Raw genomic sequence first — 23032 nt, 5'->3', positions numbered from 1 at the left:
CTCATTATGGACACTATCCCATTGCCAGCGTTGAAGCAAGACAGAAATGATTGTCTAGTCCAGTGGTCCCCAACCTTGGGTCCCCAGATGTTCTTGGATGAAAACTTCCAGAAACCTTCTATACCAGCTGTGTTGGTCAGGATTAATGGGAGTTGTAGTCCAAGAACATCTGGGGGGCCCAAGGCGGGAACCTCCAGTCCAGTCAGCTTCTGTACATTAACCAGGGAGAGCCCATGATCTTCTCCTTCATCTGAGACAGCAAAATATATTTTAAGCTGGCGCCACCAGAGACATTTGAACTTCCTCAAAATTAGTGTCTTCCTTTTTCCCAGCTGAGAGTCATCTGAAGTGGCCCCACACAGGGAACATTTACCTGGAAGTCGGCAGTGACTGATCCTCCACAGACATCGATTAATTCTGTCATGTCATAGTAAGCATCGAAAGTCCAAATGCAACTCTTCAGGTTAAGATGTTTGTAAAGCTGGATAGTCTTGGATTCTCTCACGCTGGGATCGAACTGGTATGCCCGATCGTAGCCCGGCCCCAGAACGAGACTATCATAGCTCACTTCATCTAGGAATCCAGCTTCTGGGATGGAAGGAAATAAGAAGACATTGAACTTTGTCTACTTTGTGTCCTAAAAAGTAAATTTCCGGAATTCTATGCTTAAGCTACATAAAGATCTGCCACTCAAATACATTTCATAGTGGGAAAGGTGGATGGATACAGTGGTGCCTCGCTTAGCGAGCGCACCGTATAACGACGAATCCGTATAGCGATCCCATTTTTCGGGATCGCTATACGGAGCACCCAATCGCCGCACTCGCATTGCGACGATTGGGGAGTCCGGCGGCCATTTTGGAGCCGCGTTCGGCGGCTCCAAAATGGGCGCCGGATGACCCGAAATGGCCCCGCGCGGTGTTTTCGCGCCCTCGGCAAGCGAGGGGAGGGCGCGAAAATGCGGCGCGGGGCCAGGAAACTTCTCTAAGTGGGAAGTTTAGGGCCGATTTGGAACGCATTAAATGAAGTTTAATGCGTTCCAATGGCTTTTTACTTCCCGCTTAGCGAAGATTTCACATAGCGAAGGTTAATCCGGAACGGATTAACCTCGCTATGCGGGGCACCACTGTATTTGTTATTTATAGTGATGGGGCCAAGCTGCTCACTGAACTCCTGGATGCCAAGAGTAGTTGATCAAGCATTCAGCCCTTTTAGATGCACCGCAATCCCTGGTCAACCCTCCTAAGACAGGATGCTTTGGGTTCTTCATTGTCCTCAATGTGCAACTGATAATGCAAAGGCATAAATCTAATCTGGCTCTCTTAAGAGAAGAGACTCATGGCCATGATCAGGCACACAAGCTGTCCATGTGGCCATCTATGGTATTTATGCACCATCTTTCTATATAAGAGCAAGAGGAATGTCATTAGCAACAACATCATTTGTGTTCTGTAAACTACAGAACAGTGTGCAAGCCAAGTCTCTGAAAGGACTCTCATCAGAAAGCTTAAAGAGGAGGAAAGAGCTTGCCCACATGTTAAAAACTTGTATCTTGGTAATCCAAAAAATACAGAAGGGCATGCTCAAGCCCTCTTAATATCTGAGGCACCAGTATCAAGGTGTCCTGAGTTGGCAATCGTTTTTAAAAACAGGAGTGGTGGCTTGTTGGATCCGACCATGATCAAGCTAGGATAATATTCTTTGCAAGAATCCCAGGAACTGAAGCCACGAAGCAGCTGCTTGGAAATCAGCCCCAACAAATAAACCATAATCTGCTTTCTGCCAAATCCCAGCCTTTGATATATCCATGGAAGGCTCCTAATGAATCTGTGCTTTAATCTACTTTCTAACACAGGGACTCCTTTTTAAAAGAGGAAAAAAGGAGCTGATGCTTGATCATACAACAAAGGAGCAGCTGACAAGAATCCCACCTGAAAGAGAGCCTTCTAAAACGTTGACTCAGCAAAAGAAGTCGGGAGTTTACCATAAGGTGATCTGCAACTCTTTTCAATAATATGCTTCTGCTTGCTTGGGGTAGGGATGGCTGGGTTTTTTTCATCTGCCTTACTTTGCAAATGCTGTAGACCTAAATCCAATGGGTAGTCCCACAGAGCCTCGTGGCGCAGTGGTTAAACCGCTGTACTGCAGCTAAAACTGTGCTCACGACCTGGGGTTCAAATCCCAGGTAGCCGGCTCAAGGTTGACTCAGCCTTCTATCCTTCCGAGGTCCGTAAAATGAGTACCCAGCTCGCTGGGGGGAGGGGGCAATGTGTAGCCTGCATAATTAAATTGTAAACCGCCCAGAGAGTGCTTGAAGCACTATGGGACGGTATATAAGCAGCACGCTTTGCTTTATATAAGCAGCACGCTTTGCTTTAAATCAGTAGAAAAATAAACAGTAAGAGCTGAATTATCAAATTCCCACTGATTCGATGTATCTGCTCCAGCTGAGATTAAAAACTGGCTTTTGACCATGGCAGACCTCAGGAAATTTCTCAAGACATTTTCTCCTCCTCATATCCATTGATGCAGCCAAGCACCCATTCAAAGTAGGAAAGGACTTCAGAGCTAGGGATCCACAACATGAAATTACAGAATCATTCTTTATGTTTGCTTGCGCTTTAAGCCATAGCAATAACACTCCTTCTCAATAATAGTGTCGCCATGTTTTTTTTTTTTGAAAAAAGGATATTTCTGTTTTGCAATAAATTACAAATCTGAACTACAAATGGAATTGCTATTTTTATGGATGTTGAGTCCAACCAACTCAACTGCAATATTTCATAGTTTTGACACTTATGGTACATTGCACATATAATTCAAGAATGCTTGTAAATATATCAGTGTCCTTCTTGGAAAAATGTGAGCTTTTTGTTTCTACCCCAATGGGACTTGGGTACTTTGATAGAGTGATTGGTGGGATGTAAAATACGGAAGGCTGAGAATTTCTGGTCCGACTGGCTTTCACTACAGAGGCAAGACTTTGAGGACGTTAGCAGAGAAACTGCAGCTCAATGAGCCTTTGAGCCACTGCGTTGCAAATGCTCTAAGGCAGTGGTCCCCAACCTTGGGCCTCCAGATGTTCTTGGACATCAACTCCCAGAAATCCTGGCCAGCAGAGGTGGTGGTGAAGGCTTCTGGGAATTGTAGTCCAAGAGCATCTGGAGGCCCAAGGTTGGGGACCACTGCTCTAAGATATTATTACCTGAGATGCCCTTAAGGTCTTGGACACTGACTAGGTTGGAACAGACATGCTGGTGCCTGTAAATGGACTCCGACAAGAGGAAATGCAGGTTGTGGAGAGGCATTGTAGAGATGAGTGGAAGCATCCCGTCTTGGTGAGGAATCTGCACTGAGATATGGATCCTAGTACAGAAAAAAGGGACAGAAACAGAAGATTGGCCAGAGGAGCTGGAGGAAACACATGGCTATATCTGATGCAGTAGACAGAACACTTGAGCACATGTGTCCACTTGACAATAGTTTAGTCTCCTTAAAATCAATACACACAGTTCAGAACCACACGTACAACAATATTTTTCAGGTTGCTAGTCTGGGCATGAATCCAATGCTGTGGTAGTGTCTGGCCACTCATATGATGGAACGTCCTCCCGTAGCCTACTGTCCTGATAGGAAAGCCTTTCCCTGCAGGGTTTGAGTGAGGGTCCCTGAAGATGGTGAATCGGCTCCTGGTTTTAGACTGAGTTTCAAAGGAGCTGTCCAGGGTGCTGATTCTATCTTAGGGCCAATGTTTAGAACCCTGGAGAGCTCTGGCAAAGCCCAGACCAAAATCTGGAACGGATTCAACAGCTTTCATGATATCACCCTCCATTGCACCATGAACTTCTCTGTACAGAAGAGGAGAGACACTGGGTCCCAGGAAAAGATGAGAATCTAAGGCCCATTCTCAAGGTAAGCAAACATGGAAAGGGAAGCTGCCATTAAAATCCAAGCCCCCCCCCCCCAGTTTTTGTGTTGGCCTTCTCAGAGCAACTGACTAGTCAAATTTAATGTAACTAACTTTGTTGATTGTTTTCTCAATATTTTGTTGCCAAAAAGAGGTTCTCCTATCTCCTTCCCATCTTTGCTTCCAGTCTAAGATCATTTAATTAGCAAAGCCCAAAGGTTCACATGTTTGAAATGCAGCTTTAAAAAAACATAAAAAACCAGAGAAGGATCACAACTGTTTTGAAATCATTTTCACAAAAGGATGTTTATTACAGGCTAGTGCTTTGGGTCTTTTCTGCACTCAGAATGACACATAAAAGCAGTTCCCCTCTTTTATATGTCAAAACAATACATAGTTACGGATCTCCTTTTGTTTTTTCTTGCTCTTTGATTTACTGTGGAAAAAAATCTCTAGGAAGTATGCAGCACTTGGAAAACACGATTTTTTGTTCTTGTTGTTTCGGACCATAACCTCTGGAATTCCTAATCAAGCATGTCCAGTGGCTGGGAACTAGAGTGTCCCTATTTTGGCCATTTCTGGGATTCGGTGCAACTTGTAGAAAGTGAAAATTTGGCCCCTAGGACCAATACATTTGCCTACCCCATCTTAAGGAATTATGTGCGAGGAGAACCAACACGCTCTCAGTTTCTAGATGCAAAGCCGCCATCTTATGTCGGTTAACTTTCCATGTTCCCTTTGCCTTCTACCTGTTGGGATGTTCCTTGTGCTTGACATCCAGATACTTCAATGTGGCAATGAATGACTGCGCTTGGAACCCCCGGGCTGTTCCAGCTACCACTGGCGTATGGCAGATGGCGCTTGTGACAAACCCAGACCTACTGGGATCTGCCACACGTTAACTAAGCTGCCACCAACCATTCCCTTTAATAAGTCACACAGACCAGGGATGGATTTTCAACAAATAAAAGAATAAGGTTTATTTAAAACAACACACAGGGAAAATAAAATAATCAGGTGAATAAGATATAGTAACGTGGCTTAGTCTCATTCATACATGCATACAGTTTGGTTCACACAGAACCCTTAACTTGAAGCACAGACCCTGAACCTATCAGTTCTGGCTAACCAACAGACACCTGAACCTATCAGGTTGGTACTCTGACACACAGTAGTACCCTGTCTGACACACAGACTCTCACACCAGCTTCTTCTTCCCAGCTGCTGCTTCGTCACATCCCAGCGTCTCCACTTCACCACACAGGCTTCACAAATATATACAGTACAGCCCCTCCTCCTGATGTCCCGCCTTCCACTCCCCATAGGATGGAACTTTCCCTCCAAACCCATGACAGACAGGTAACATCAGTGCTGTATGTAACACCTCCCCTCTTTACAAGTTGTTTTGTAGGGGGAAAGCTAAGGTGCTTTTTCCCAAAAAACAACCTGGATAAAACACACAACAACAGTTATACATACCATATCATACTTACTTATACTTACATTCTAAGTTAACCATAGCAATTAGGCATTTAACCATTTACCATATACATTACATCAATTTACCTTTATTCATACAAACCAAGTTCAAAAAACAGGTACATTTAACTTTTTTGTCATCAATATATATACATAGTCCATGTTTCTTTCGCCGTCTTCAATCTTCAGGTCTTCTTGACAAGGCGTCAGCAACACAGTTCACTGACCCTCTGACCACCTTCACTTCAAAGTCATAGTCTTGCAAGTTTAAAGCCCACCTCATAAGTTTACTATTGTGGGTTTTCATTGTCTTTAACCATTGCAGTGGTGAATGGTCAGTGCACAGAACAAAATGTCTTCCCCAGATGTAAGGCTTGGCCTTCTGGATCGCGTAGACTATGGCCAGACACTCCTTCTCCACGGTTGCCAAATGTCTCTCACCTTTTTGAAGTTTCCTACTCAGGTAGGACACTGGATGCTGGTCACCATTCTCATCCTCCTGGCACAGAACTGCTCCTACCCCGCTGTTAGACGCATCGGTGTAGATGATGAACTCCCGGTCGAAGTCTGGAGCACGCAGCACTGGATAGTTGATTAACGCCTCCTTCAACCTCTGGAACGCCGCCTCACAGTCGCTGGTCCACGGGATGCGGTCATCAGTCTTCTTCCTCGTCAGATCGGTCAGCGGAGCCGCAATCTCGCTAAACCTCGGGATGAACTTTCTGTAGTAGCCCACCAACCCAAGAAATGATTTGACTTTTTTCTTGGTGTTGGGTCTGGGCCAATCACGAACAGCTTCTATTTTGGCCTCCAGGGGTTTTATCACTCCTCCCCCTACCATGTGACCCAAATATTTTGTTTCTGGGATACCCAGCTGCAGTTTGTTCTCTGTGCAGAGCCTAGGCCAAAGCACTTCCTCCCCTGGGTCAAAGTGCCTCTCCCTGCCTTCCTGGTCATCCCAATCTTTCTTTCTGACCTTTTGAGCTTGCAGGGTCTCTGTTGCTAGCTCTAGGTTTCTCTTTAGGTCTTTCCTTAAAGAGTCTATGTATGTCACAACGTCTTGTGGGTCATCCTGGGTGATCTGCTCCCAATTTTGTTTGATCAAATCAAGGGGCCCTTTCACCCTTCTCCCAAATAAAAGTTCAAACGGACTGAACCCGGTACTGGCTTGTGGCACTGATCGATAAGCAAACAAAAGGGATTGCAGCTTCTGGTCCCAATTGTTTGGATTCTCTGCCAAGTAAGCCCTAATCATGCGCATTAGAGTCCCATTGAACTTCTCAGTTAACCCATTACTTTCAGGATGATAGGCAGTGGTTTCCTTGTGCTTAATTCCACAGATTTGCCATAAGCGTTTCATGAGCTTTGATGTGAACGATGCGCCCAAATCTGTGATTATTTCTGAGGCAAATCCCATCCTGGACATATACCCCACCAAGGCATCTGCCACTGTGTTAGTTTCAATGTTAGTCAAGGGTATGGCTTCAGGGTACCTCGTGGCATGGTCCACAATGGTGAGAATGAACCTGTTCCCCCTCTTTGTGGCCTTGGGCAAAGGTCCCACAATATCCACCCCTATGCATTTGAACGGAGTGTCAATCACAGGCAAAGGGCACAACTTTGCTTTGGTCCTGTCGCGGCTATTCCCCTGCCTTTGACACACATCACATTGTTTACAGAACTCCCTGATCTGCTTCCCTATGTCAGGCCAGTAAAAATTCTGTGTGATTCTCTGCTGTGTTTTGTTCACCCCTAAGTGTGCAGCAAACATGTCAGAGTGCCCCCTTTGTAAGATCATGGGGCGATACTTTTCAGGTACCACCAGCTGACTTCTGATCCCATCTCCCCCTTTTGAGATATTCCTCAGGGTCTCTCTATATAAAATCCCCTTTTTCTCCAGAAATCTCACTGGGGTTTCAGGTGTTAGCTGGGCGTCAGTCACCTGTTCAAAACACTTTTGGAGAGTGGCGTCTGCCTTTTGCTCTTGTCCAAATCTGCTGTCTGTGGTTAAGGTTTCCACCACAGCTTCTGAACTCCCCTCTGCTTCCGTCTCTGGCTCATCATTACCCCCTTGAACTGTCCCCGTGGTGGCTTGTGAACGTGTAATCACTAGCACCCGTTTCACATGTTCAGCCAGGTCATTTCCCACGAGCACGGCTGCTGGCAGAGTCGATGAAATCGCTAGCCGCCAAACTCCCCTCCAGCCTTGAAAGTTCACAGGTACCTCCGCGACTGGCAGTGAGATTACCTGCCCCTCAATCCCTGCCACCTTCATGCTCTCATTTGGGATTACATACTCCCTAGGAATAATATCTGGATGGCACAGGGTCACCTGAGAACAAGTGTCCCGCAGCCCCCGATACTGACGGTCAAGTATTCCTACGTCCACCCCTGCTGTCTCAAACAACTGAGAATCTGTTCTCACCAGCAGGCAGCGCCTGACCTCTACAAGAGGACCATTTTCCTCAGCCTGATCAGCAGATGTAGCTGTTCCAGATTGAGTAGCCATGGCAACAGGCTCCCTCAGTGACAATGAGCCTTGCTCTTTCTGGACACAGAACACAGCTTTTGGCTTGGTCCCACTCGAATCCTGAGGCACAATTCCTTTTAGCTGCTTTAATTTCTCACACTCTGAGATTAGATGGCCCTTTCCCTGACAGAAATAACATTTTCTGCTGTACTTGGAGTCTTTCTCATCTTGTTTTGGTTTTCCCTCCAAAATCTGGTTTCTGGACAGGCTCTGCCCAGAAGTTTTATCAACAAAATGGCCTCCCATTTTTGGCGGGCTCTGAACTAACCCTCTGGAGTACTTAGGGTCCCATGTTTCCCTCATGTTTTCTTCAGAATAATTCAGGTTTTGTTGTGCCTTAACCTGTGTGCCTTCTTTTGGTTTCTTTTCTAGCTCCTTTTGCTTAGCCTCAAACTCAGCCCTGATCTGTAAAATTTCTTCCTCAGCCCTAGCTTTTATCTCTTTCACTTTTTCTTCAGTCTTATCTCTGATTTCTTTTAATTTAATGTCTTTTTGCTGATTATATTTTTCAAGATCTTGCTCACTTTGTCTGGCCTGAGCCTCATACTTTTCTTTCTTTGACATTTCTTCCACTGATAAATTGTTAATAAACTTATTTAGGAACTTCAATTCTAATTGTACCATTCTAATTTGGAGTTTCAGTTCCATCTGTTTGATCCTCATGTCCATTCCCCTTTTCTTGGCATCTGCCTCTGCCTGACTGATTTCAGCTCTTTCTTTTCTTCTGATTTCCATTTCCCTCACCCTCAGTTCATGCTGTTGGGCTAGGAGCATTTTTCTGAGTTCTGGGTTCTGCTCTCCCGTGCTCTCATCCTGCACTGAGCCAAATTCATCCTCAGAACCTTGGTCCACCTGTGGGTCTTTCACTTCACCCATTTCTGCCATCTGGCTTCGAGTCAAGGGCATAATCCCCCCTCAGAACAGGCTGCTTTCAAAAAGTCAAGCCTCAAAATAAAACGACCACTTTTTTTTTCTTTCTTTTGCCTCAGAACCAGCTTTCCCTATAGATTGCTGCTGTTCTTCAGCACTACTGTAACTTGCAACAGTTGCGAGCCAGAGTCTACCCCCCTCTGCTGGGCCTCTCAGCAGGCAAGCTAGCTCACTTCTATTTCACAGTTTTGCCTCAGCTTTTTTCCCGCCAAAAACAGGCTGCCTCAGAGCACCCTAATCTAGTCTCCCCAGTTGGCACGTTCTTCCACTAGCGCACCTCCCCGTGAGGTACACCTAGAAGATTACCTACGCGCCTCAGATTGTCCCTGACTAGACCCCCCTTGCTCTGGGCACACTTGCCAAGGCTTTGCTGGACCACTGGACAACTGGACCAGTCGTATCCCACACGCTGGACACCAATCAATGTGACAAACCCAGACCTACTGGGATCTGCCACACGTTAACTAAGCTGCCACCAACCATTCCCTTTAAGAAGTCACACAGACCAGGGATGGATTTTCAACAAATAAAAGAATAAGGTTTATTTAAAACAACACACAGGGAAAATAAAATAATCAGGTGAATAAGATATAGTAACGTGGCTTAGTCTCATTCATACATGCATACAGTTTGGTTCACACAGAACCCTTAACTTGAAGCACAGACCCTGAACCTATCAGTTCTGGCTAACCAACAGACACCTGAACCTATCAGGTTGGTACTCTGACACACAGTAGTACCCTGTCTGACACACAGACTCTCACACCAGCTTCTTCTTCCCAGCTGCTGCTTCGTCACATCCCAGCGTCTCCACTTCACCACACAGGCTTCACAAATATATACAGTACAGCCCCTCCTCCTGATGTCCCGCCTTCCACTCCCCATAGGATGGAACTTTCCCTCCAAACCCATGACAGACAGGTAACATCAGTGCTGCCAAAAAGAGGTTCTCCTATCTCCTTCCCATCTTTGCTTCCAGTCTAAGATCATTTAATTAGCAAAGCCCAAAGGTTCACATGTTTGAAATGCAGCTTTAAAAAAACATAAAAAACCAGAGAAGGATCACAACTGTTTTGAAATCATTTTCACAAAAGGATGTTTATTACAGGCTAGTGCTTTGGGTCTTTTCTGCACTCAGAATGACACATAAAAGCAGTTCCCCTCTTTTATATGTCAAAACAATACATAGTTACGGATCTCCTTTTGTTTTTTCTTGCTCTTTGATTTACTGTGGAAAAAAATCTCTAGGAAGTATGCAGCACTTGGAAAACACGATTTTTTGTTCTTGTTGTTTCGGACCATAACCTCTGGAATTCCTAATCAAGCATGTCCAGTGGCTGGGAACTAGAGTGTCCCTATTTTGGCCATTTCTGGGATTCGGTGCAACTTGTAGAAAGTGAAAATTTGGCCCCTAGGACCAATACATTTGCCTACCCCATCTTAAGGAATTATGTGCGAGGAGAACCAACACGCTCTCAGTTTCTAGATGCAAAGCCGCCATCTTATGTCGGTTAACTTTCCATGTTCCCTTTGCCTTCTACCTGTTGGGATGTTCCTTGTGCTTGACATCCAGATACTTCAATGTGGCAATGAATGACTGCGCTTGGAACCCCCGGGCTGTTCCAGCTACCACTGGCGTATGGCAGATGGCGCTGTCGGTCCCAATGGTGACGATGTTGCTTCTCAGTGGGGTGCCTGCATGGCCAACCTTATCTACAGCTTTGGCTACACAACGTATGTGGAATCGACGGCTGAAGTAGATGCTGTCTAGCACCTAGAAAGAACAAAATAAGAACAAAACACAAGGAACATTTGAGGTCTGGGCCCCAGAACTGATGAAGCATCATGCTCTTCTCAATACCTCTGTCTGCACTTCTGTACACCTGGTTGCCTGGCTACCTACCCACCCACCCACATACATAGATCTGCCCATCTATCTATCTATCTATCTATCTATCTATCTATCTATCTATCTATCTATCTATCTATCTATCTATCTATCTATCTATCTATCTATCTATCTATCTATCTATCTATCTATCTATCTATCTATCTATCTATCTATCTATCTATCTATCTATCTATCTAATCTATCCATCCATCCATCCATCCATCCATCCATCCATCCATCCATCCATCCATCCATCCATCCATCCATCCATCCATCCATCCATCCATCCATCCATCTTATTGTTAAAATATCTTCATCATCTCTCTGCTAATCTGTCTGGAAAGCTCAGTGAGTTAGTATCTGACTGCAGAGCTGGCAGTTCAATTCCCAACTGGACCTCCTTTGAATACAGCCAACCTCGGTGGCCTTGGGCAAGCTGCACAATCCTGGGGTGCCCCCGGAAGGAAGGAATAGTAAACCACACCTGTCAATTCTCTACCTAGAAAACCCTAAAAAGTTTCTCCACAAATCAGAATGGACTTGATTGCACACAACTATTTTAATTGATGTCTGCTAACATTGAAAGACACAACTATATAATTGACCTATATAAAACAAGTATTAAAAAAAGAAAGGAAACATAGTAAGTTCTGTCCTCTACAGTTTACATTTTAACCCAGAGGAGGGACAAAAGAGCAGGCAAATAAATAGAATAGCAATGTGCAATTGTTTCAGTTATACATTCTCAGCCCAAGTCATAGCTTCTCTAACAAGAGGGTGCACATAGTTCGTGGCATGAAGACATAATTTCATTCATTTCCACATTGCGAATTTCATATGCCATCATTTTTATTTGCCCATATTTTAGTTCACAAGGTACAGTAAAAGCAAACAATATGTTTTGTTTTAAAAAAAGAGAAGAAAGCGAGTGAATCATGGCATGGCAACCACACCCCCTTCATTTGTATACTGGAGAAGCAGAGTCGGCCAAAGGCAACCCCTTTGATTCCGCTCTGCCTCCATACCTACCATGTGATTGACGCTGGTAAATGGTGTGTTGTCTGTAATGGTCTCAAAGGGAGACCTGGCCCCATTTCCGTCGGTTGGGGTAGCAACTTCCCAATTGAACTGTATGGATGACTGGTTGATCCCGGCCTCGTTGCAGCGCTCCTTCATAATGGAGTACTTTGGAAAGTGAGGGTCACACGGGGTCACACAGACCAGTGGGTAGCCTGGAGAAGGAGATTTCTTTGCACCCTCTTTGGTTTCTTCTTCTACATGGTCATACTCAGACAGTGTAACTACCTGGAGGAATGACAATGAAAATATTGAGACTCTACAAAAGGGACCCATCATCGCTCTTCTACCTTGCAATTTCTCTTTAGGATGTATCCACATGTGGTGAGTGCTAATTCTCCCAACCTTAACATTTTCATGCAATACTGACCATACAACATGATTACATTTCAACCCAACACACCTTGGCTCGGATCTGAACATCGGAAGAATGAAATGTTACGATCTTGAGGTGATGTAAGAGATTATGCCATTTGAGGCTGCAAATGACAGACATCACTTTTTCAAATGATTTCTACAGTCTTTTTAAAAATCCCTTCAAGAAGAAATCTAGCACCTCAGGGATAATCATTCTAGCCCAGCCTATTCTTTCCTATGCTTGTTTCATAATGACAGTTTTATTTACAAGGTAAGTAGTAAACAAACAAAAAACAAAAAACAAAGTGGCTGTATTGCACTAGAGGAAGACAACGAAATCCAGAATCTACAGGACAGCAATGCCTTTAGGAAGATTAACATTTACAAATATGTGAGTTTCTGAGATCTGCAAAATTCTTTATTAGGCTAGGTGTTAAAAAAGAATAGCCCCTAGATGGAATCAAATGGCAGTCCAAAAATCTAGGCAGGTATCTTTAGCCACAAAGATCTGCAACTGAATTTAGTTCAAAGATAAAGAGTGATGTCAAGGGTTTAGCTGTGCAGGAAAAACTGAAAGTGTTCTAGTGTCTTGAAGACTAACATGTTGGAGTGGCAGAAGGTTTTGTGAATGGCAGCCCACTTTCTTCAAATGCATCTAAAGAGGTAGGTGGGCTACTTTCCCCAAATCCTTAAGCTCACTAAAGCATATTAGTATTTAAGATGCTTTTTTTATTGTTCAAGAGGGATACCCTCCGCCTGATGATCCAGAGAGTCACACAGGGCCATGGAACCTCTGGCAAAGCCCCCTGAGCTGAAGGCAACATGGAGATTTTCCCTCTCTGTAAACATAAAGATCAACAAGGTAATGGTAAAGGTTTCCCTTGACATTCCAGTCGTGTCCGACTCTAGGGGGCAGTGCTCATCCCCGTCTCCAAGCCGTAGAGCCAGCGTTTTGTCTGTAGACAGTTTCCGTGGTCATGTGGCCAGCGCAGCTAGACACGGAATGCTGTTACCTTCCCACTGTGGTGGTACCTATTTTATCTACTTGCATTTTTTACATGCTTTCGAACTGCTAGGTTGGCAGGAGCTGGGACAAGCAACAGGAGCTCACTCCGTCCCGTGGATTCGATCTTACGACTGCTGGTCTTCTGACCTTGCAGCACAGAGGCTTCCGCGGTTTAACCCGCAGTGCCACCACATCCCACGTTAACCTGAAGATCAGCAAAAGACATCCCTAATGGCAGTTTGGGATGGTACACTCCATTCTGTCACTCCGTTCGTACTCCTCTTTCGGCCACGCTCATGCCCCATCCAAAAGCATCATAGGACAACTCTAACACAATCATTCAAGGTTAAGCCACTCACAACAGGAGGTCCTGGCAGGATGAGACTCCCAGCTGCTTCTTGGTCCAGAATGGTGACTATGGTAGTGGTGATCTCCCCCAGGACCGCTTCAACTGGATCATCTGGGCCCAATACCAGGGAGAACGACTCGTGCCACTCCCTATCTTCATTGGACATGATTTCCACCTTAAATATGATGTGGTCCATGCCTGTATGAAAAAGACATGGGAGAGGGTTAATTCAAGCTAACTGGTCAACTGATGGGACAAACAATGCTTTCTCAAAGTTCGGACCCACTAAAGCAACACCAGTGATTAGAAACAAGCACTCGTTTATCTTAACCCCTTTGGTTTATGTGTTTTAGCCAGGGAGCCTTAAATATATATGTACCACAGTTTGATGGACTGCTTGGTCGATTTACTAGCAGGTGTCATGGAAGGATTAATGGTGCCTATCTGACTTTCATAAAAACCTATGATCCAAAATATTGCTCCCCTAGTCTTGCTGCGAGGCCCTTCTGTTTTGATCCTTCATAATAAAAACAGAAACGTTGGTTTTGTGAGATTTTCTGTCAAGCTTTAAAAGATTTTTTTACAGACACCTGCTTTGTAAGAGGGCTTGTGAAACAGGAAAAGCTTTGAACTGGCCTTAGGGAAAATGGGATCCGTGTAAGTGCTGTGGGGTTGGAAAGAGAAGGAAGAAATGAAGAAAGAGAAGGTAGCAAGACATTAGATAGGTACATCTAAGCCAGGGTATCATAGTGGATAGAGTGTCAGACTAGGACTCAGGAGATCTGGGTTCAAATCTCTGCTTGGTCATTAAAACTTACTGAGAATGGTGATGGAAAAGCCACTCCTTAAATATCTCACGTACAGTCATTCCCCGCTGGACGATTACTCCAGACTACGACAAATCCACATTACGTCGACATTTTTGCGATCACTTTTGCAATTGCAAAACGATGTTTTAAATGGGGGAATTTCGCTTCACGTTGATCGGTTCCCTGTTTCCGGAACTGATTTTTTGCTTTACAAGGATCAGCAAACAGCTGATCGTCAGGTTTCAAAATGGCCGCTGGCTTTCAAAATGGCCCCCTGCTGTTTTCTAGGATGGATTCCTCGCTATACAGGCACCAAAAATGGCCACTGTATGGAGGATCTTTGCTGGACAAGCAGGTATTCGGCCCATTGGAACGCATTAACCGGGTTTTGATGCGTTTCAATGGGCTTTTTCATTTTGTTTGACAATGTTTTCGCTCTACAGCGATTTTGCTGGAACGAATTAACATTGTCAAGTGAGGCACCACTGTAATGTGAAAAACCCATTAGGGTCACCAGAGGTCAGATGTGACTCGATGGCACATAACTGCATAACAATAACTTCTGAGCTAAGGAGCAGAGAAGGATCATGGAAAAAAGGAAAGGCAGAATTTAGAAATTCAAAAAAGGTGGGTTTTTTTTTTGTTTGATTGTTTGTTCATCTGTATGGACCAGAACAGCCATAATCTCACTTGCCAGCTAGCCATGATGATGGCTAGCAGAGAGATCCTGGCAGCTGTAGATCACAAAATAGAATTTTTCCAAGTTCTGCAAACAGGTTAGGAAAAAAGGATGACACAAAGGCTGGAAACAGGAGGCTGTGGAGATGCTTCAACTCTTTTCAGTGCCCAGGATGTCAACAGGAGAGACACACCAACCCACCACTAATCCTCTCCCTGAAACAAATGGGACATTAATGTTACAGCAATCCTAAATCCACTTTGCTAGGAAGAAAAACTATTTGAAACTGGCCTTCGGGGTCCAAAAATGCAGGTTAGGAATGTTTAGTGACAGTGAGTGGTTTTACGGGGCATAGCAAGGACAACCAGCTCAGATGTTGACGGCTGATTTCTCAAACTGGCCTGCATATTCAATTTTATTGGCTTCAGATATGTATTTCTCAGTTTGCACCCTGCTTTGTACATGGTTTTCATTACTACAGAAGGTGCACAAAGTAAACAAACTAGGTAAACAACAACACACTCATTTTAATGGCTAAAGAAAGGAGATAGAATGCATCTGGGGTTTTTTTGGATTGTAATTCCAACATCCCACAGGCAGCACGATCACTAAGCATTGCTGGTTGTGTGATTTTGGAAGTGGTAATAAAAAAAATAAAATAAAAATGGATCCCACCTCTAGTAAAGAGCAGCTGAAATCCAGTTGTGCAGTTAAACAAACTTTTAGAAACAAATGGCCTTAGACATGATCCATTGCCCATCAAGTGGTGTACTCTGTGAGCAAATGATAATTCCTATGGAGATTTCTTAATTTGTGGCCATTTGTGTCTAAAGGTTACATTGTTTACATAACTGTGCAACAGGATTTCAGCCAACATCTGGTAATATAGATCCAGATCCTCCAGGTCATTACGTCTACTTTCTGTGCTTTACCAGGGCTGAACTTGAGGACTCGACTCTTCGGATAGTAATCAATTCCAGACTGAGCTGAACCGTCCCGGGTGCTGCAACGAACTTTAGAAGTCCTGTTCTGGTCACCTCTTCGGATCACCTTGACATTTAAGAAGGCGATACCCTCAGGCCCAGGAGGTTCCCGGACTTGGTAGGCGGCCTCGTCAAACTCAATCGTGGGGGCTGGAAAGATGGAAGAAGGGAAGAGAAGAGTCCCAGATCACCAACATGTCTATATTCAAGGTGAAGGACACTTTGAGTTAAGATGCAATCCTATGTTCGGTGAGCAAGCCTCATTGAACTCAGTGGGACTTCATTCTGAGAAAATATCTTAATCCATGAAGTTATTCTTGAGACACAAAAAGATTATTTTACAGCGGTATAATGGAACAGCAGTTATATCTGGCAGGCTGTGCTAAAATGTAACAGCATTTGACTTATCACGCCAAGTTAGCTCAAACTGGGATTATCTGTATCCCTCTTTTTCTGCAATTACTGTGTTCAAATTAAAGTATTTTCTCAACAAGATCAAAGGATTTTGGAGACTCCTGAGGAAAAACATTTGGGATTTCCCCCCCCTCCCTCCCCGACTGAAAAGAAAGACAACTGTTGAGGACACTGATGGGGATTTCCAAAATTAAATTATGTACAGTGTGGAGATAGAGCTGACTCAATACATTTTGCTGCCTGAGGCAAAGGGCAAGGAGCCTCCTCTTCCATCTCTGTGTATAGAAGCTGACCATTACATTGGCAACTGAACCATATTTCAGCAGTGGTGATGGAAACTCCATGAGGGCAACATGCCAGTACGTGAGACGGAGCATAAGCCACAAGACCAAAGTCATTATTTTCCTCTGACAGAAAGAAATGGCTGGGAAGCTCAAGAGGAATCCTTGGAGGCTCTTGCCACTTTGATCATATATCTGGCTTTGAAATATATCTAAGGCTGACACATTTTTAAATTCAGGCCAACTTCCCTTACCATCTTCATCATTGGAGATGACAACGGTAGCCACTCGGTTCTTCCCCATGGTGGCCCCGCTCCAGTGATTTCCAAGAGGGTGGCTCAGATGTATTTGGAACTTCTCCTCTGGTTCAAACGCAGAGTCATCATTGATTAAGACAGTGCAGTTCTTCACCTAGAGTTGAAGACATCACCAGCACAGAAAATGACTAGAAGCCAACCTGGGAGATTTCTTTCTTTAAAAAATGATTGTACAGTGGTGCCTCGCTGGACGATGATAATCCGTTCCACTGAAATCGCTGTTTAGCGAAATCATTGTCTAGCGAAAAGCATTTCCCCATTGGAATGCATTGAAACCTGTTTAATGCATTCCAATGGGGAAGAATCGTCGTTGTCTAGTGAAGATCGGCCATAGGAAAGCCGCTTTGCGAACCGCCGATCAGCTGTTTAAATCATTGTCTTGCGTAGCTTAGGTCCCGAAAACACCTGTTTTGCGAGCGCGGAGGGAGCTGTCAAAATCGTTTGCTAAGCAGGGACCAAACATTGTCCAGCGAAATTCCCCCATAGGAATCAGAATCACTGTTTTGCGAATCACTATAGCAATCGCAAAAAGTCAATGTCTAGCGAAAAAACTGTCATGCGGGGTAACTGTCTAGCGAGGCACCACTGTATCTTGTTTTCCCAGTGAAATGCTCAAAGGACCTCACACAATGCAATAATAATGAAAGACAAACCAGAAATAATAATACTCAGAAAGAAAAAAAAGGGGAAAGATACAGCAGATAAAATGACTTTAAACCATTTTTATGTTATTTATTTATATCTCTCTCGATACCGCCACCTTTCCTTTCCAACAGCCAGGGCAGCTAACCACTTAATGTGAATCACAGCACAACACACAAAGCTAGATACCTAGGGATTAGAATCTTCAAGGGGAGGGCAACATCAAAACAGAAAACTGTCTTCTGACAGTGCTTCAAATGCTGGACTGCCCTCCCTTAAAAAGAAGACATGGCCACCCTACCCACAGCCCAACCTCCTGGTCATTGGGTGGCAAAGCGAGACAAAAGAGGGCTTTTGCTTAATTCAGCCAAATCCTGGCTTGCAATATCATTACGGGCAATACCCATAGCAGGAACTCAACAGAAGAATGAGCACGTATCCATAACATCTAGTGGCTTCAATCATTATTAGTTGTATGCGAACTGGGATCAGACTAATAATAATTGAAGCCACTGGATGTTATTTTGCCCTAATTTGATTTCTTTTTCTTCTCCTTCTATAAATTGACAATGTTATGCATTATTTTGCTTGTATACAATGACAGGCAGTGACATATTGCAGTAGGCAATTTAGATTAAAATTAATTCGCATAAGAGGTGATGGCAGGACATACAAAGGCAATAATCAGTAGTTGTTCCTAATGGAAAACCAAGTAAGAAATAGCAATTTAGCAATTTCTCTGAGGCCAAGGAAGGAGAATCTTTCTTTCTGCTTCTGCTTTCTTAACAGGCACTCCAGGGTAACCTTTGGGGGGGGTCACATCCCTGGGAGACGGTTCTGAGGCCAGCAGTGGCAGAGGAGCAAGAGACATCTGAGGAAACCACGCTTTTTCCTTTGTTTCCTCAGACTTCTGTCTCTTTTTCTAAGACCTCTCCCCCCTCTCCTTCCCACACTTCCTCCAAGTCGGATGATCTACTTCCTCAAAAGACAGATGTCACTCACCCATGTCTTAAGGTCAAAGTACAGTGGTGCCCCCCGCATAGCGAGCGCCCCATTTAATGACGAATCCGCATAGCAATGCGGATTTTGCAATCGCAAAAGCGATCGCATTGCGACGTTCTCAATGGCCAAAAATCGCATTGTGATCTTCGCATTGTGATGTTTTAAAAACAGCTGATCAGGGGTTCCAAAATGGCTGCCGGAAGAAAAAATGGCCACCCGCAGCGTTTTCACGCAGTTTCCCTTGCATACCGGCTGGCGAAAATGGCAGCCGTATGAAGGATTGCCACATAGCGGTGAGTTTATCCCCCATAGGAACGCATTAAACGTGTTTTAATGCGTTCCTATGGGGTTTTTAGTCCCGCATAGTGACGAATCCGGATAGCGATGATTTTTTCAGAACGGATTATCGTCACTATGCGGGGCACCACTGTACATAAAATGCTCATTTTGTATTTTGAAGCTGGTAGCATTTAAACTATTTGAGAGGCATTTCTCCCTGAGTTGCACACCTGGGGGGAAATTTATCTCCCAATGAGCAATCATAAAATGAAGGCAGTTAATTTGAGGGGATGAGAAAAGCTCACGCCAGGATGAACAGACTCCATTTGACACTTAAGAGAGGTATGCTTTTAAATGCAGAGCTGAACATCCAACTGAGCTTGACCCTGAACACTGACATCTTCACAAGGGGTTTGATGTTTGGTCAAGGGAGCACACAGTGCACACTCCAGTCTCAGACAATTCCTCTTGGCCAACTGGAGTCACTCACCTTCTCCCCTTTCAGAAACGTGAGACGGGACTCCTCAGCATTCTTCCTTTCCTCAAAGTCCTCCATGACTCTGGCTGTCTGACTCTGAGTAGAACATCTGACAGAGGACTCATAGCTCAAGTCTCCAGTACGGATGATCGGAACGTGCAGGATCCCATCTGTCTCTTTCACTGGGTATAACTCTTTGCTAAATTTCATATTTGGCACTGTACAAGTCAGAACAACAAGGGGAAGAAACACAGGTTCTGCAAAACTGTGGGCAGTAGCACAATTAGATGAAAGCAGTTTGGATTTAATGTTTTCAGAAATAGAAACAGCCCCCATTTTTTTTCTCTTTGTTCTTTCCGTTCTTTTAAGAGGGACTCTAAGTAGAACCTAAAACCACCACGTGATAGAACACAGCCCAGTATCGTGTGACCCATGGGCAAAAAGTTATTTATAAATAGTATAAAGGAGCAAATGCCCCACAGCCCCATGGATCAGGGATGGTCTTAACAGACTGACTCACATGTCTCAAGTGGTATATACTGGGGGCAGAAGTGGTAGCCGCATAACTCAGTCTCCTGAGATCAATGACCATTTCTCCATGACCTCCATCTACTCTAAACAAGCCTCTTGTTCTTACACAGGGGTGCTAGAGGATGCCATGATGCTGCCTATGTTCAAGTGAGAGCTGACCCATACTGACTAGTCCAGCTCGCTTCATTAAGGATTGCTATCCCTCTGCCTCAACCAACAAAGGACTATCAACCCTTAGCCTCCAAAAAAACTGGGCTACAGATGGACGCCTGCTTCTTGGGAGGAAAGCGATGACAAACCTAGACAGCATCTTAAAAAGCAAAGACATCAACTTGCCAAAGAAGATCCACATAATCAAAGCTATGGTTTTTCCAGGAGCAATGTATGGAAGTGAGAACTGGTCCATAAAGAAGGTTGACCACCGAAGAATTGGTGCTTTTGAATTGTGGTGCTGGAGGAGACTCTTGAGAGTCCCCTGGACTACAAGGAGAACAAACCTATCCGTTCTGAAGGAAATCAACCCTGAGTGCTCACTGGAAGGACAGATCCTGAAGCTGAGGCTCCAGTACTTTGGCCATCTCATGAGAAGATAAGACTCCCTGGAAAAGTCCCTGATGTTGGGAAAGTGTGAAGGCAAGAGGAGAAGGGGACGACAGAGGACGAGATGGCTGGACAGGGTCATTGAAGCAACCAACATGAATTTGACCCAACTCTGGGAGGCAGTGGAAGACAGGAGGACCTGGCATGCTCTGATCCATGGGGTCACGAAGAGTTGGACACGACTTAACGACTAAACAACAACAACACAGATGGATTCCCAACTACCTTTACTAAGGGATTCACAGATCCACTTACCATCTTGGAACGTGTCATTAATGGCAACCGTGGCTTGAAAAGGCTTGGCCAGTTCAGCTCCTTGAGGTGAGCTCAAGTACACCACAAACGTCTCCACTCCTTCAATCACCGGGTACTGAGCATCATCCAGGATCGTCAGGGTGCAGTACTAACAATGTCAAAAGACAGAAAGAAAAAAAGCCTACCTTCTTAAATATATTTATTTATTATTGATTGATTGATGTGGCACCAATCTCAATATGCCTCAATAATCAATAATGATTATTTCAATATTTAAAGAGTGTTAAACTCACAAATAAGAGCAGTATTCGAAACACAGAATAAAATAATCCCTTTAAAGAATCCCTCTGGTCAACCAGTCATTCGAAGGAAAGCTTGCCTGCAAAGGGTCTTTGCCCAATTGGGGAAAGAGTAAAGATGGGACCAGCCTGGGCTTCCAGTGGCAGGGAGTTCCAGAGTCTAAAGGAGCAGCCACAGAGAAGGCCCTCTCCTGTGTCCCCACCAACTGTGCCTGTGAAAGTGTGGGGCCAAGAGAAAGGCCTCTCCTGAAGTTATTAATATAAAAACCAAACAATTATGTGTGCATATATACATTTAATGTGAAGATACTCAGTTGATGTGAGAGAGACATCAGCCCTTGAGGTCCTTTTGAAGTCTATCAACATTAATCGTTTTTCTTTGTACAAATGGATGAAGGAACAGCTAAACAAAATGGAAATGGTCTAGGCAACGGCTACCTCTGCTTTTGCTAGCTGGGCCCCATTTTCCCCTCTGAATTATAATGAAAGGAATTATAAATATAATGAAGGCAACAGGAAAAGAGGAAGACCCAATGTGAGATGAATAGACTTCCTAAAGGAAGCATCTTAGAGTTTACAAGAGCTAAGCAGAGTTGTTGAGGATTTTGGGGAGCACTCATTTATAGGGTTGCTATAAGGCAGAGGCAACCGGACAACGCCTAACTGCAGCAGTGACAGGAATCAATGCTGAGCCCCTAAACCTTTATTTCAGCAACAATTTGGGGGAACTAAAATGAACCCACAAGGAAATGACATTTGGGGAATGTAGATCAAACTCACGGTCACCTTCCAGAACCCCCTGCCTCTCACTAGCTACTAGTCATCATTTCCCCAACTCGTTGGTGATGATGAATGCCACAGTCCAAAATACATGAAGGGTCACAGATTGTGGAAGGCTGTTGGACTCCATAGCTTGACCTCCCAAACAGGAATCCCTCTACATGAGCAAGAAAAGGAGCAATACCTCTTCAGTTCTCCCTGGGCGAAATTCCACTTTCTTAGAGCTGGGTATATAATCAACCCCTGGCGTAGCAGATGGCGGATCAGATGTCCGAGTGGCACACCACACGGAGGTAGGCGTCGAGAGATCAGGACCGTGCCGATGAACTGGGATTTCAATAATTCCTGCAATGAGGAATGGACAGATGGGGTAAAAATCCTTAAAAATAAAATTTAAAGTCAAATGGGAGGTGAGGAGAGAAATGACCATCATTAGTACCTCTTTAAGAAACCACAGGAAGATTTTCAACGACTACCATGATCTGTCTCTAACAAAAAGCTATTATAAACTTAACATGCTCTCGGCATCTCTGTAAGGAAATGATGCCATGCCTTAGACCAGTGATCCTCAACCTTGGGCCTCCAGATGTTCTTGGACTACAGCTCCCAGAAGCCTTCACCACCATCTCTGCTGGCCAGGATTTCTGGGACTTGAAGTCCAAGAACATCTGGAGGCCCAAGGTTGGGGACCACTGCCTTAGACTGGACTGCATTGTGATCCAGCTGAACCGCCAAATTCTTGCCTCAATTCACTTTTTCTTGCAAAAGACAAGAAAAGAAAAAAGAATGAACCACTGCTCCTGGTTGCCTCCAAAAATAGCAAATTACTTTTTAAATAAACGGGTCACAGAGGCACACTATCTACAGAGGAAAAGCAGTGTAAGATGTGGGAAATCACTGAAGCGGCAACCTTTATTGAATTTTCTTATTATGGGAAGTAAGAAGAAAAAAACAGCATGGTTATTATTTGAGCAGCTTGTTAGGGGGAAAAAATCTCTCTGGCTCCATTTCACTGCATTTCTTCAAATGCCGCCAGCAGTCTCCATTCCTTTCAGATCAAGACATTATTTTTTTCTCTTCCCATATGGAAACGTGTACACATTTCCAATAATTTGCATGCATTCGTGCATTTTGAATACATTTCCTCACTGACTGAA

The 23032-nt window shown here is 44.3% G+C and overlaps 1 protein-coding gene across 2 annotated transcripts in view; it reads right to left on the bottom strand.

Annotated features, from left to right (window-relative positions):
- Positions 1 to 23032, bottom strand: part of FRAS1 (Fraser extracellular matrix complex subunit 1) — a 299294-nt gene that overhangs the window by 15645 nt on the left and 260617 nt on the right. Inside the window, exons 57-66 of one of the 2 annotated variants that reach the window (XM_078394488.1) lie at positions 22060 to 22220; positions 20797 to 20944; positions 19423 to 19628; positions 16947 to 17103; positions 15947 to 16147; positions 13537 to 13724; positions 11767 to 12042; positions 10388 to 10620; positions 3206 to 3366; positions 374 to 588 (exon numbers count right to left, since the gene is read on the bottom strand). In XM_078394488.1, the coding sequence (XP_078250614.1) occupies positions 374 to 588; positions 3206 to 3366; positions 10388 to 10620; positions 11767 to 12042; positions 13537 to 13724; positions 15947 to 16147; positions 16947 to 17103; positions 19423 to 19628; positions 20797 to 20944; positions 22060 to 22220 (1946 nt within the window). Of the gene's footprint in view, positions 1 to 373; positions 589 to 3205; positions 3367 to 10324; positions 10621 to 11766; positions 12043 to 13536; positions 13725 to 15946; positions 16148 to 16946; positions 17104 to 19422; positions 19629 to 20796; positions 20945 to 22059; positions 22221 to 23032 lie in introns of those variants that run through there. The other variant, XM_078394487.1, reaches the window with a different exon arrangement.

This window comes from Pogona vitticeps, chromosome 5 (genome assembly GCF_051106095.1).
Source record: "Pogona vitticeps strain Pit_001003342236 chromosome 5, PviZW2.1, whole genome shotgun sequence".
NCBI classification, from domain to species: Eukaryota; Metazoa; Chordata; class Lepidosauria; order Squamata; family Agamidae; genus Pogona; species Pogona vitticeps.
This window is presented reverse-complemented; position numbering and strand designations above follow the sequence as displayed.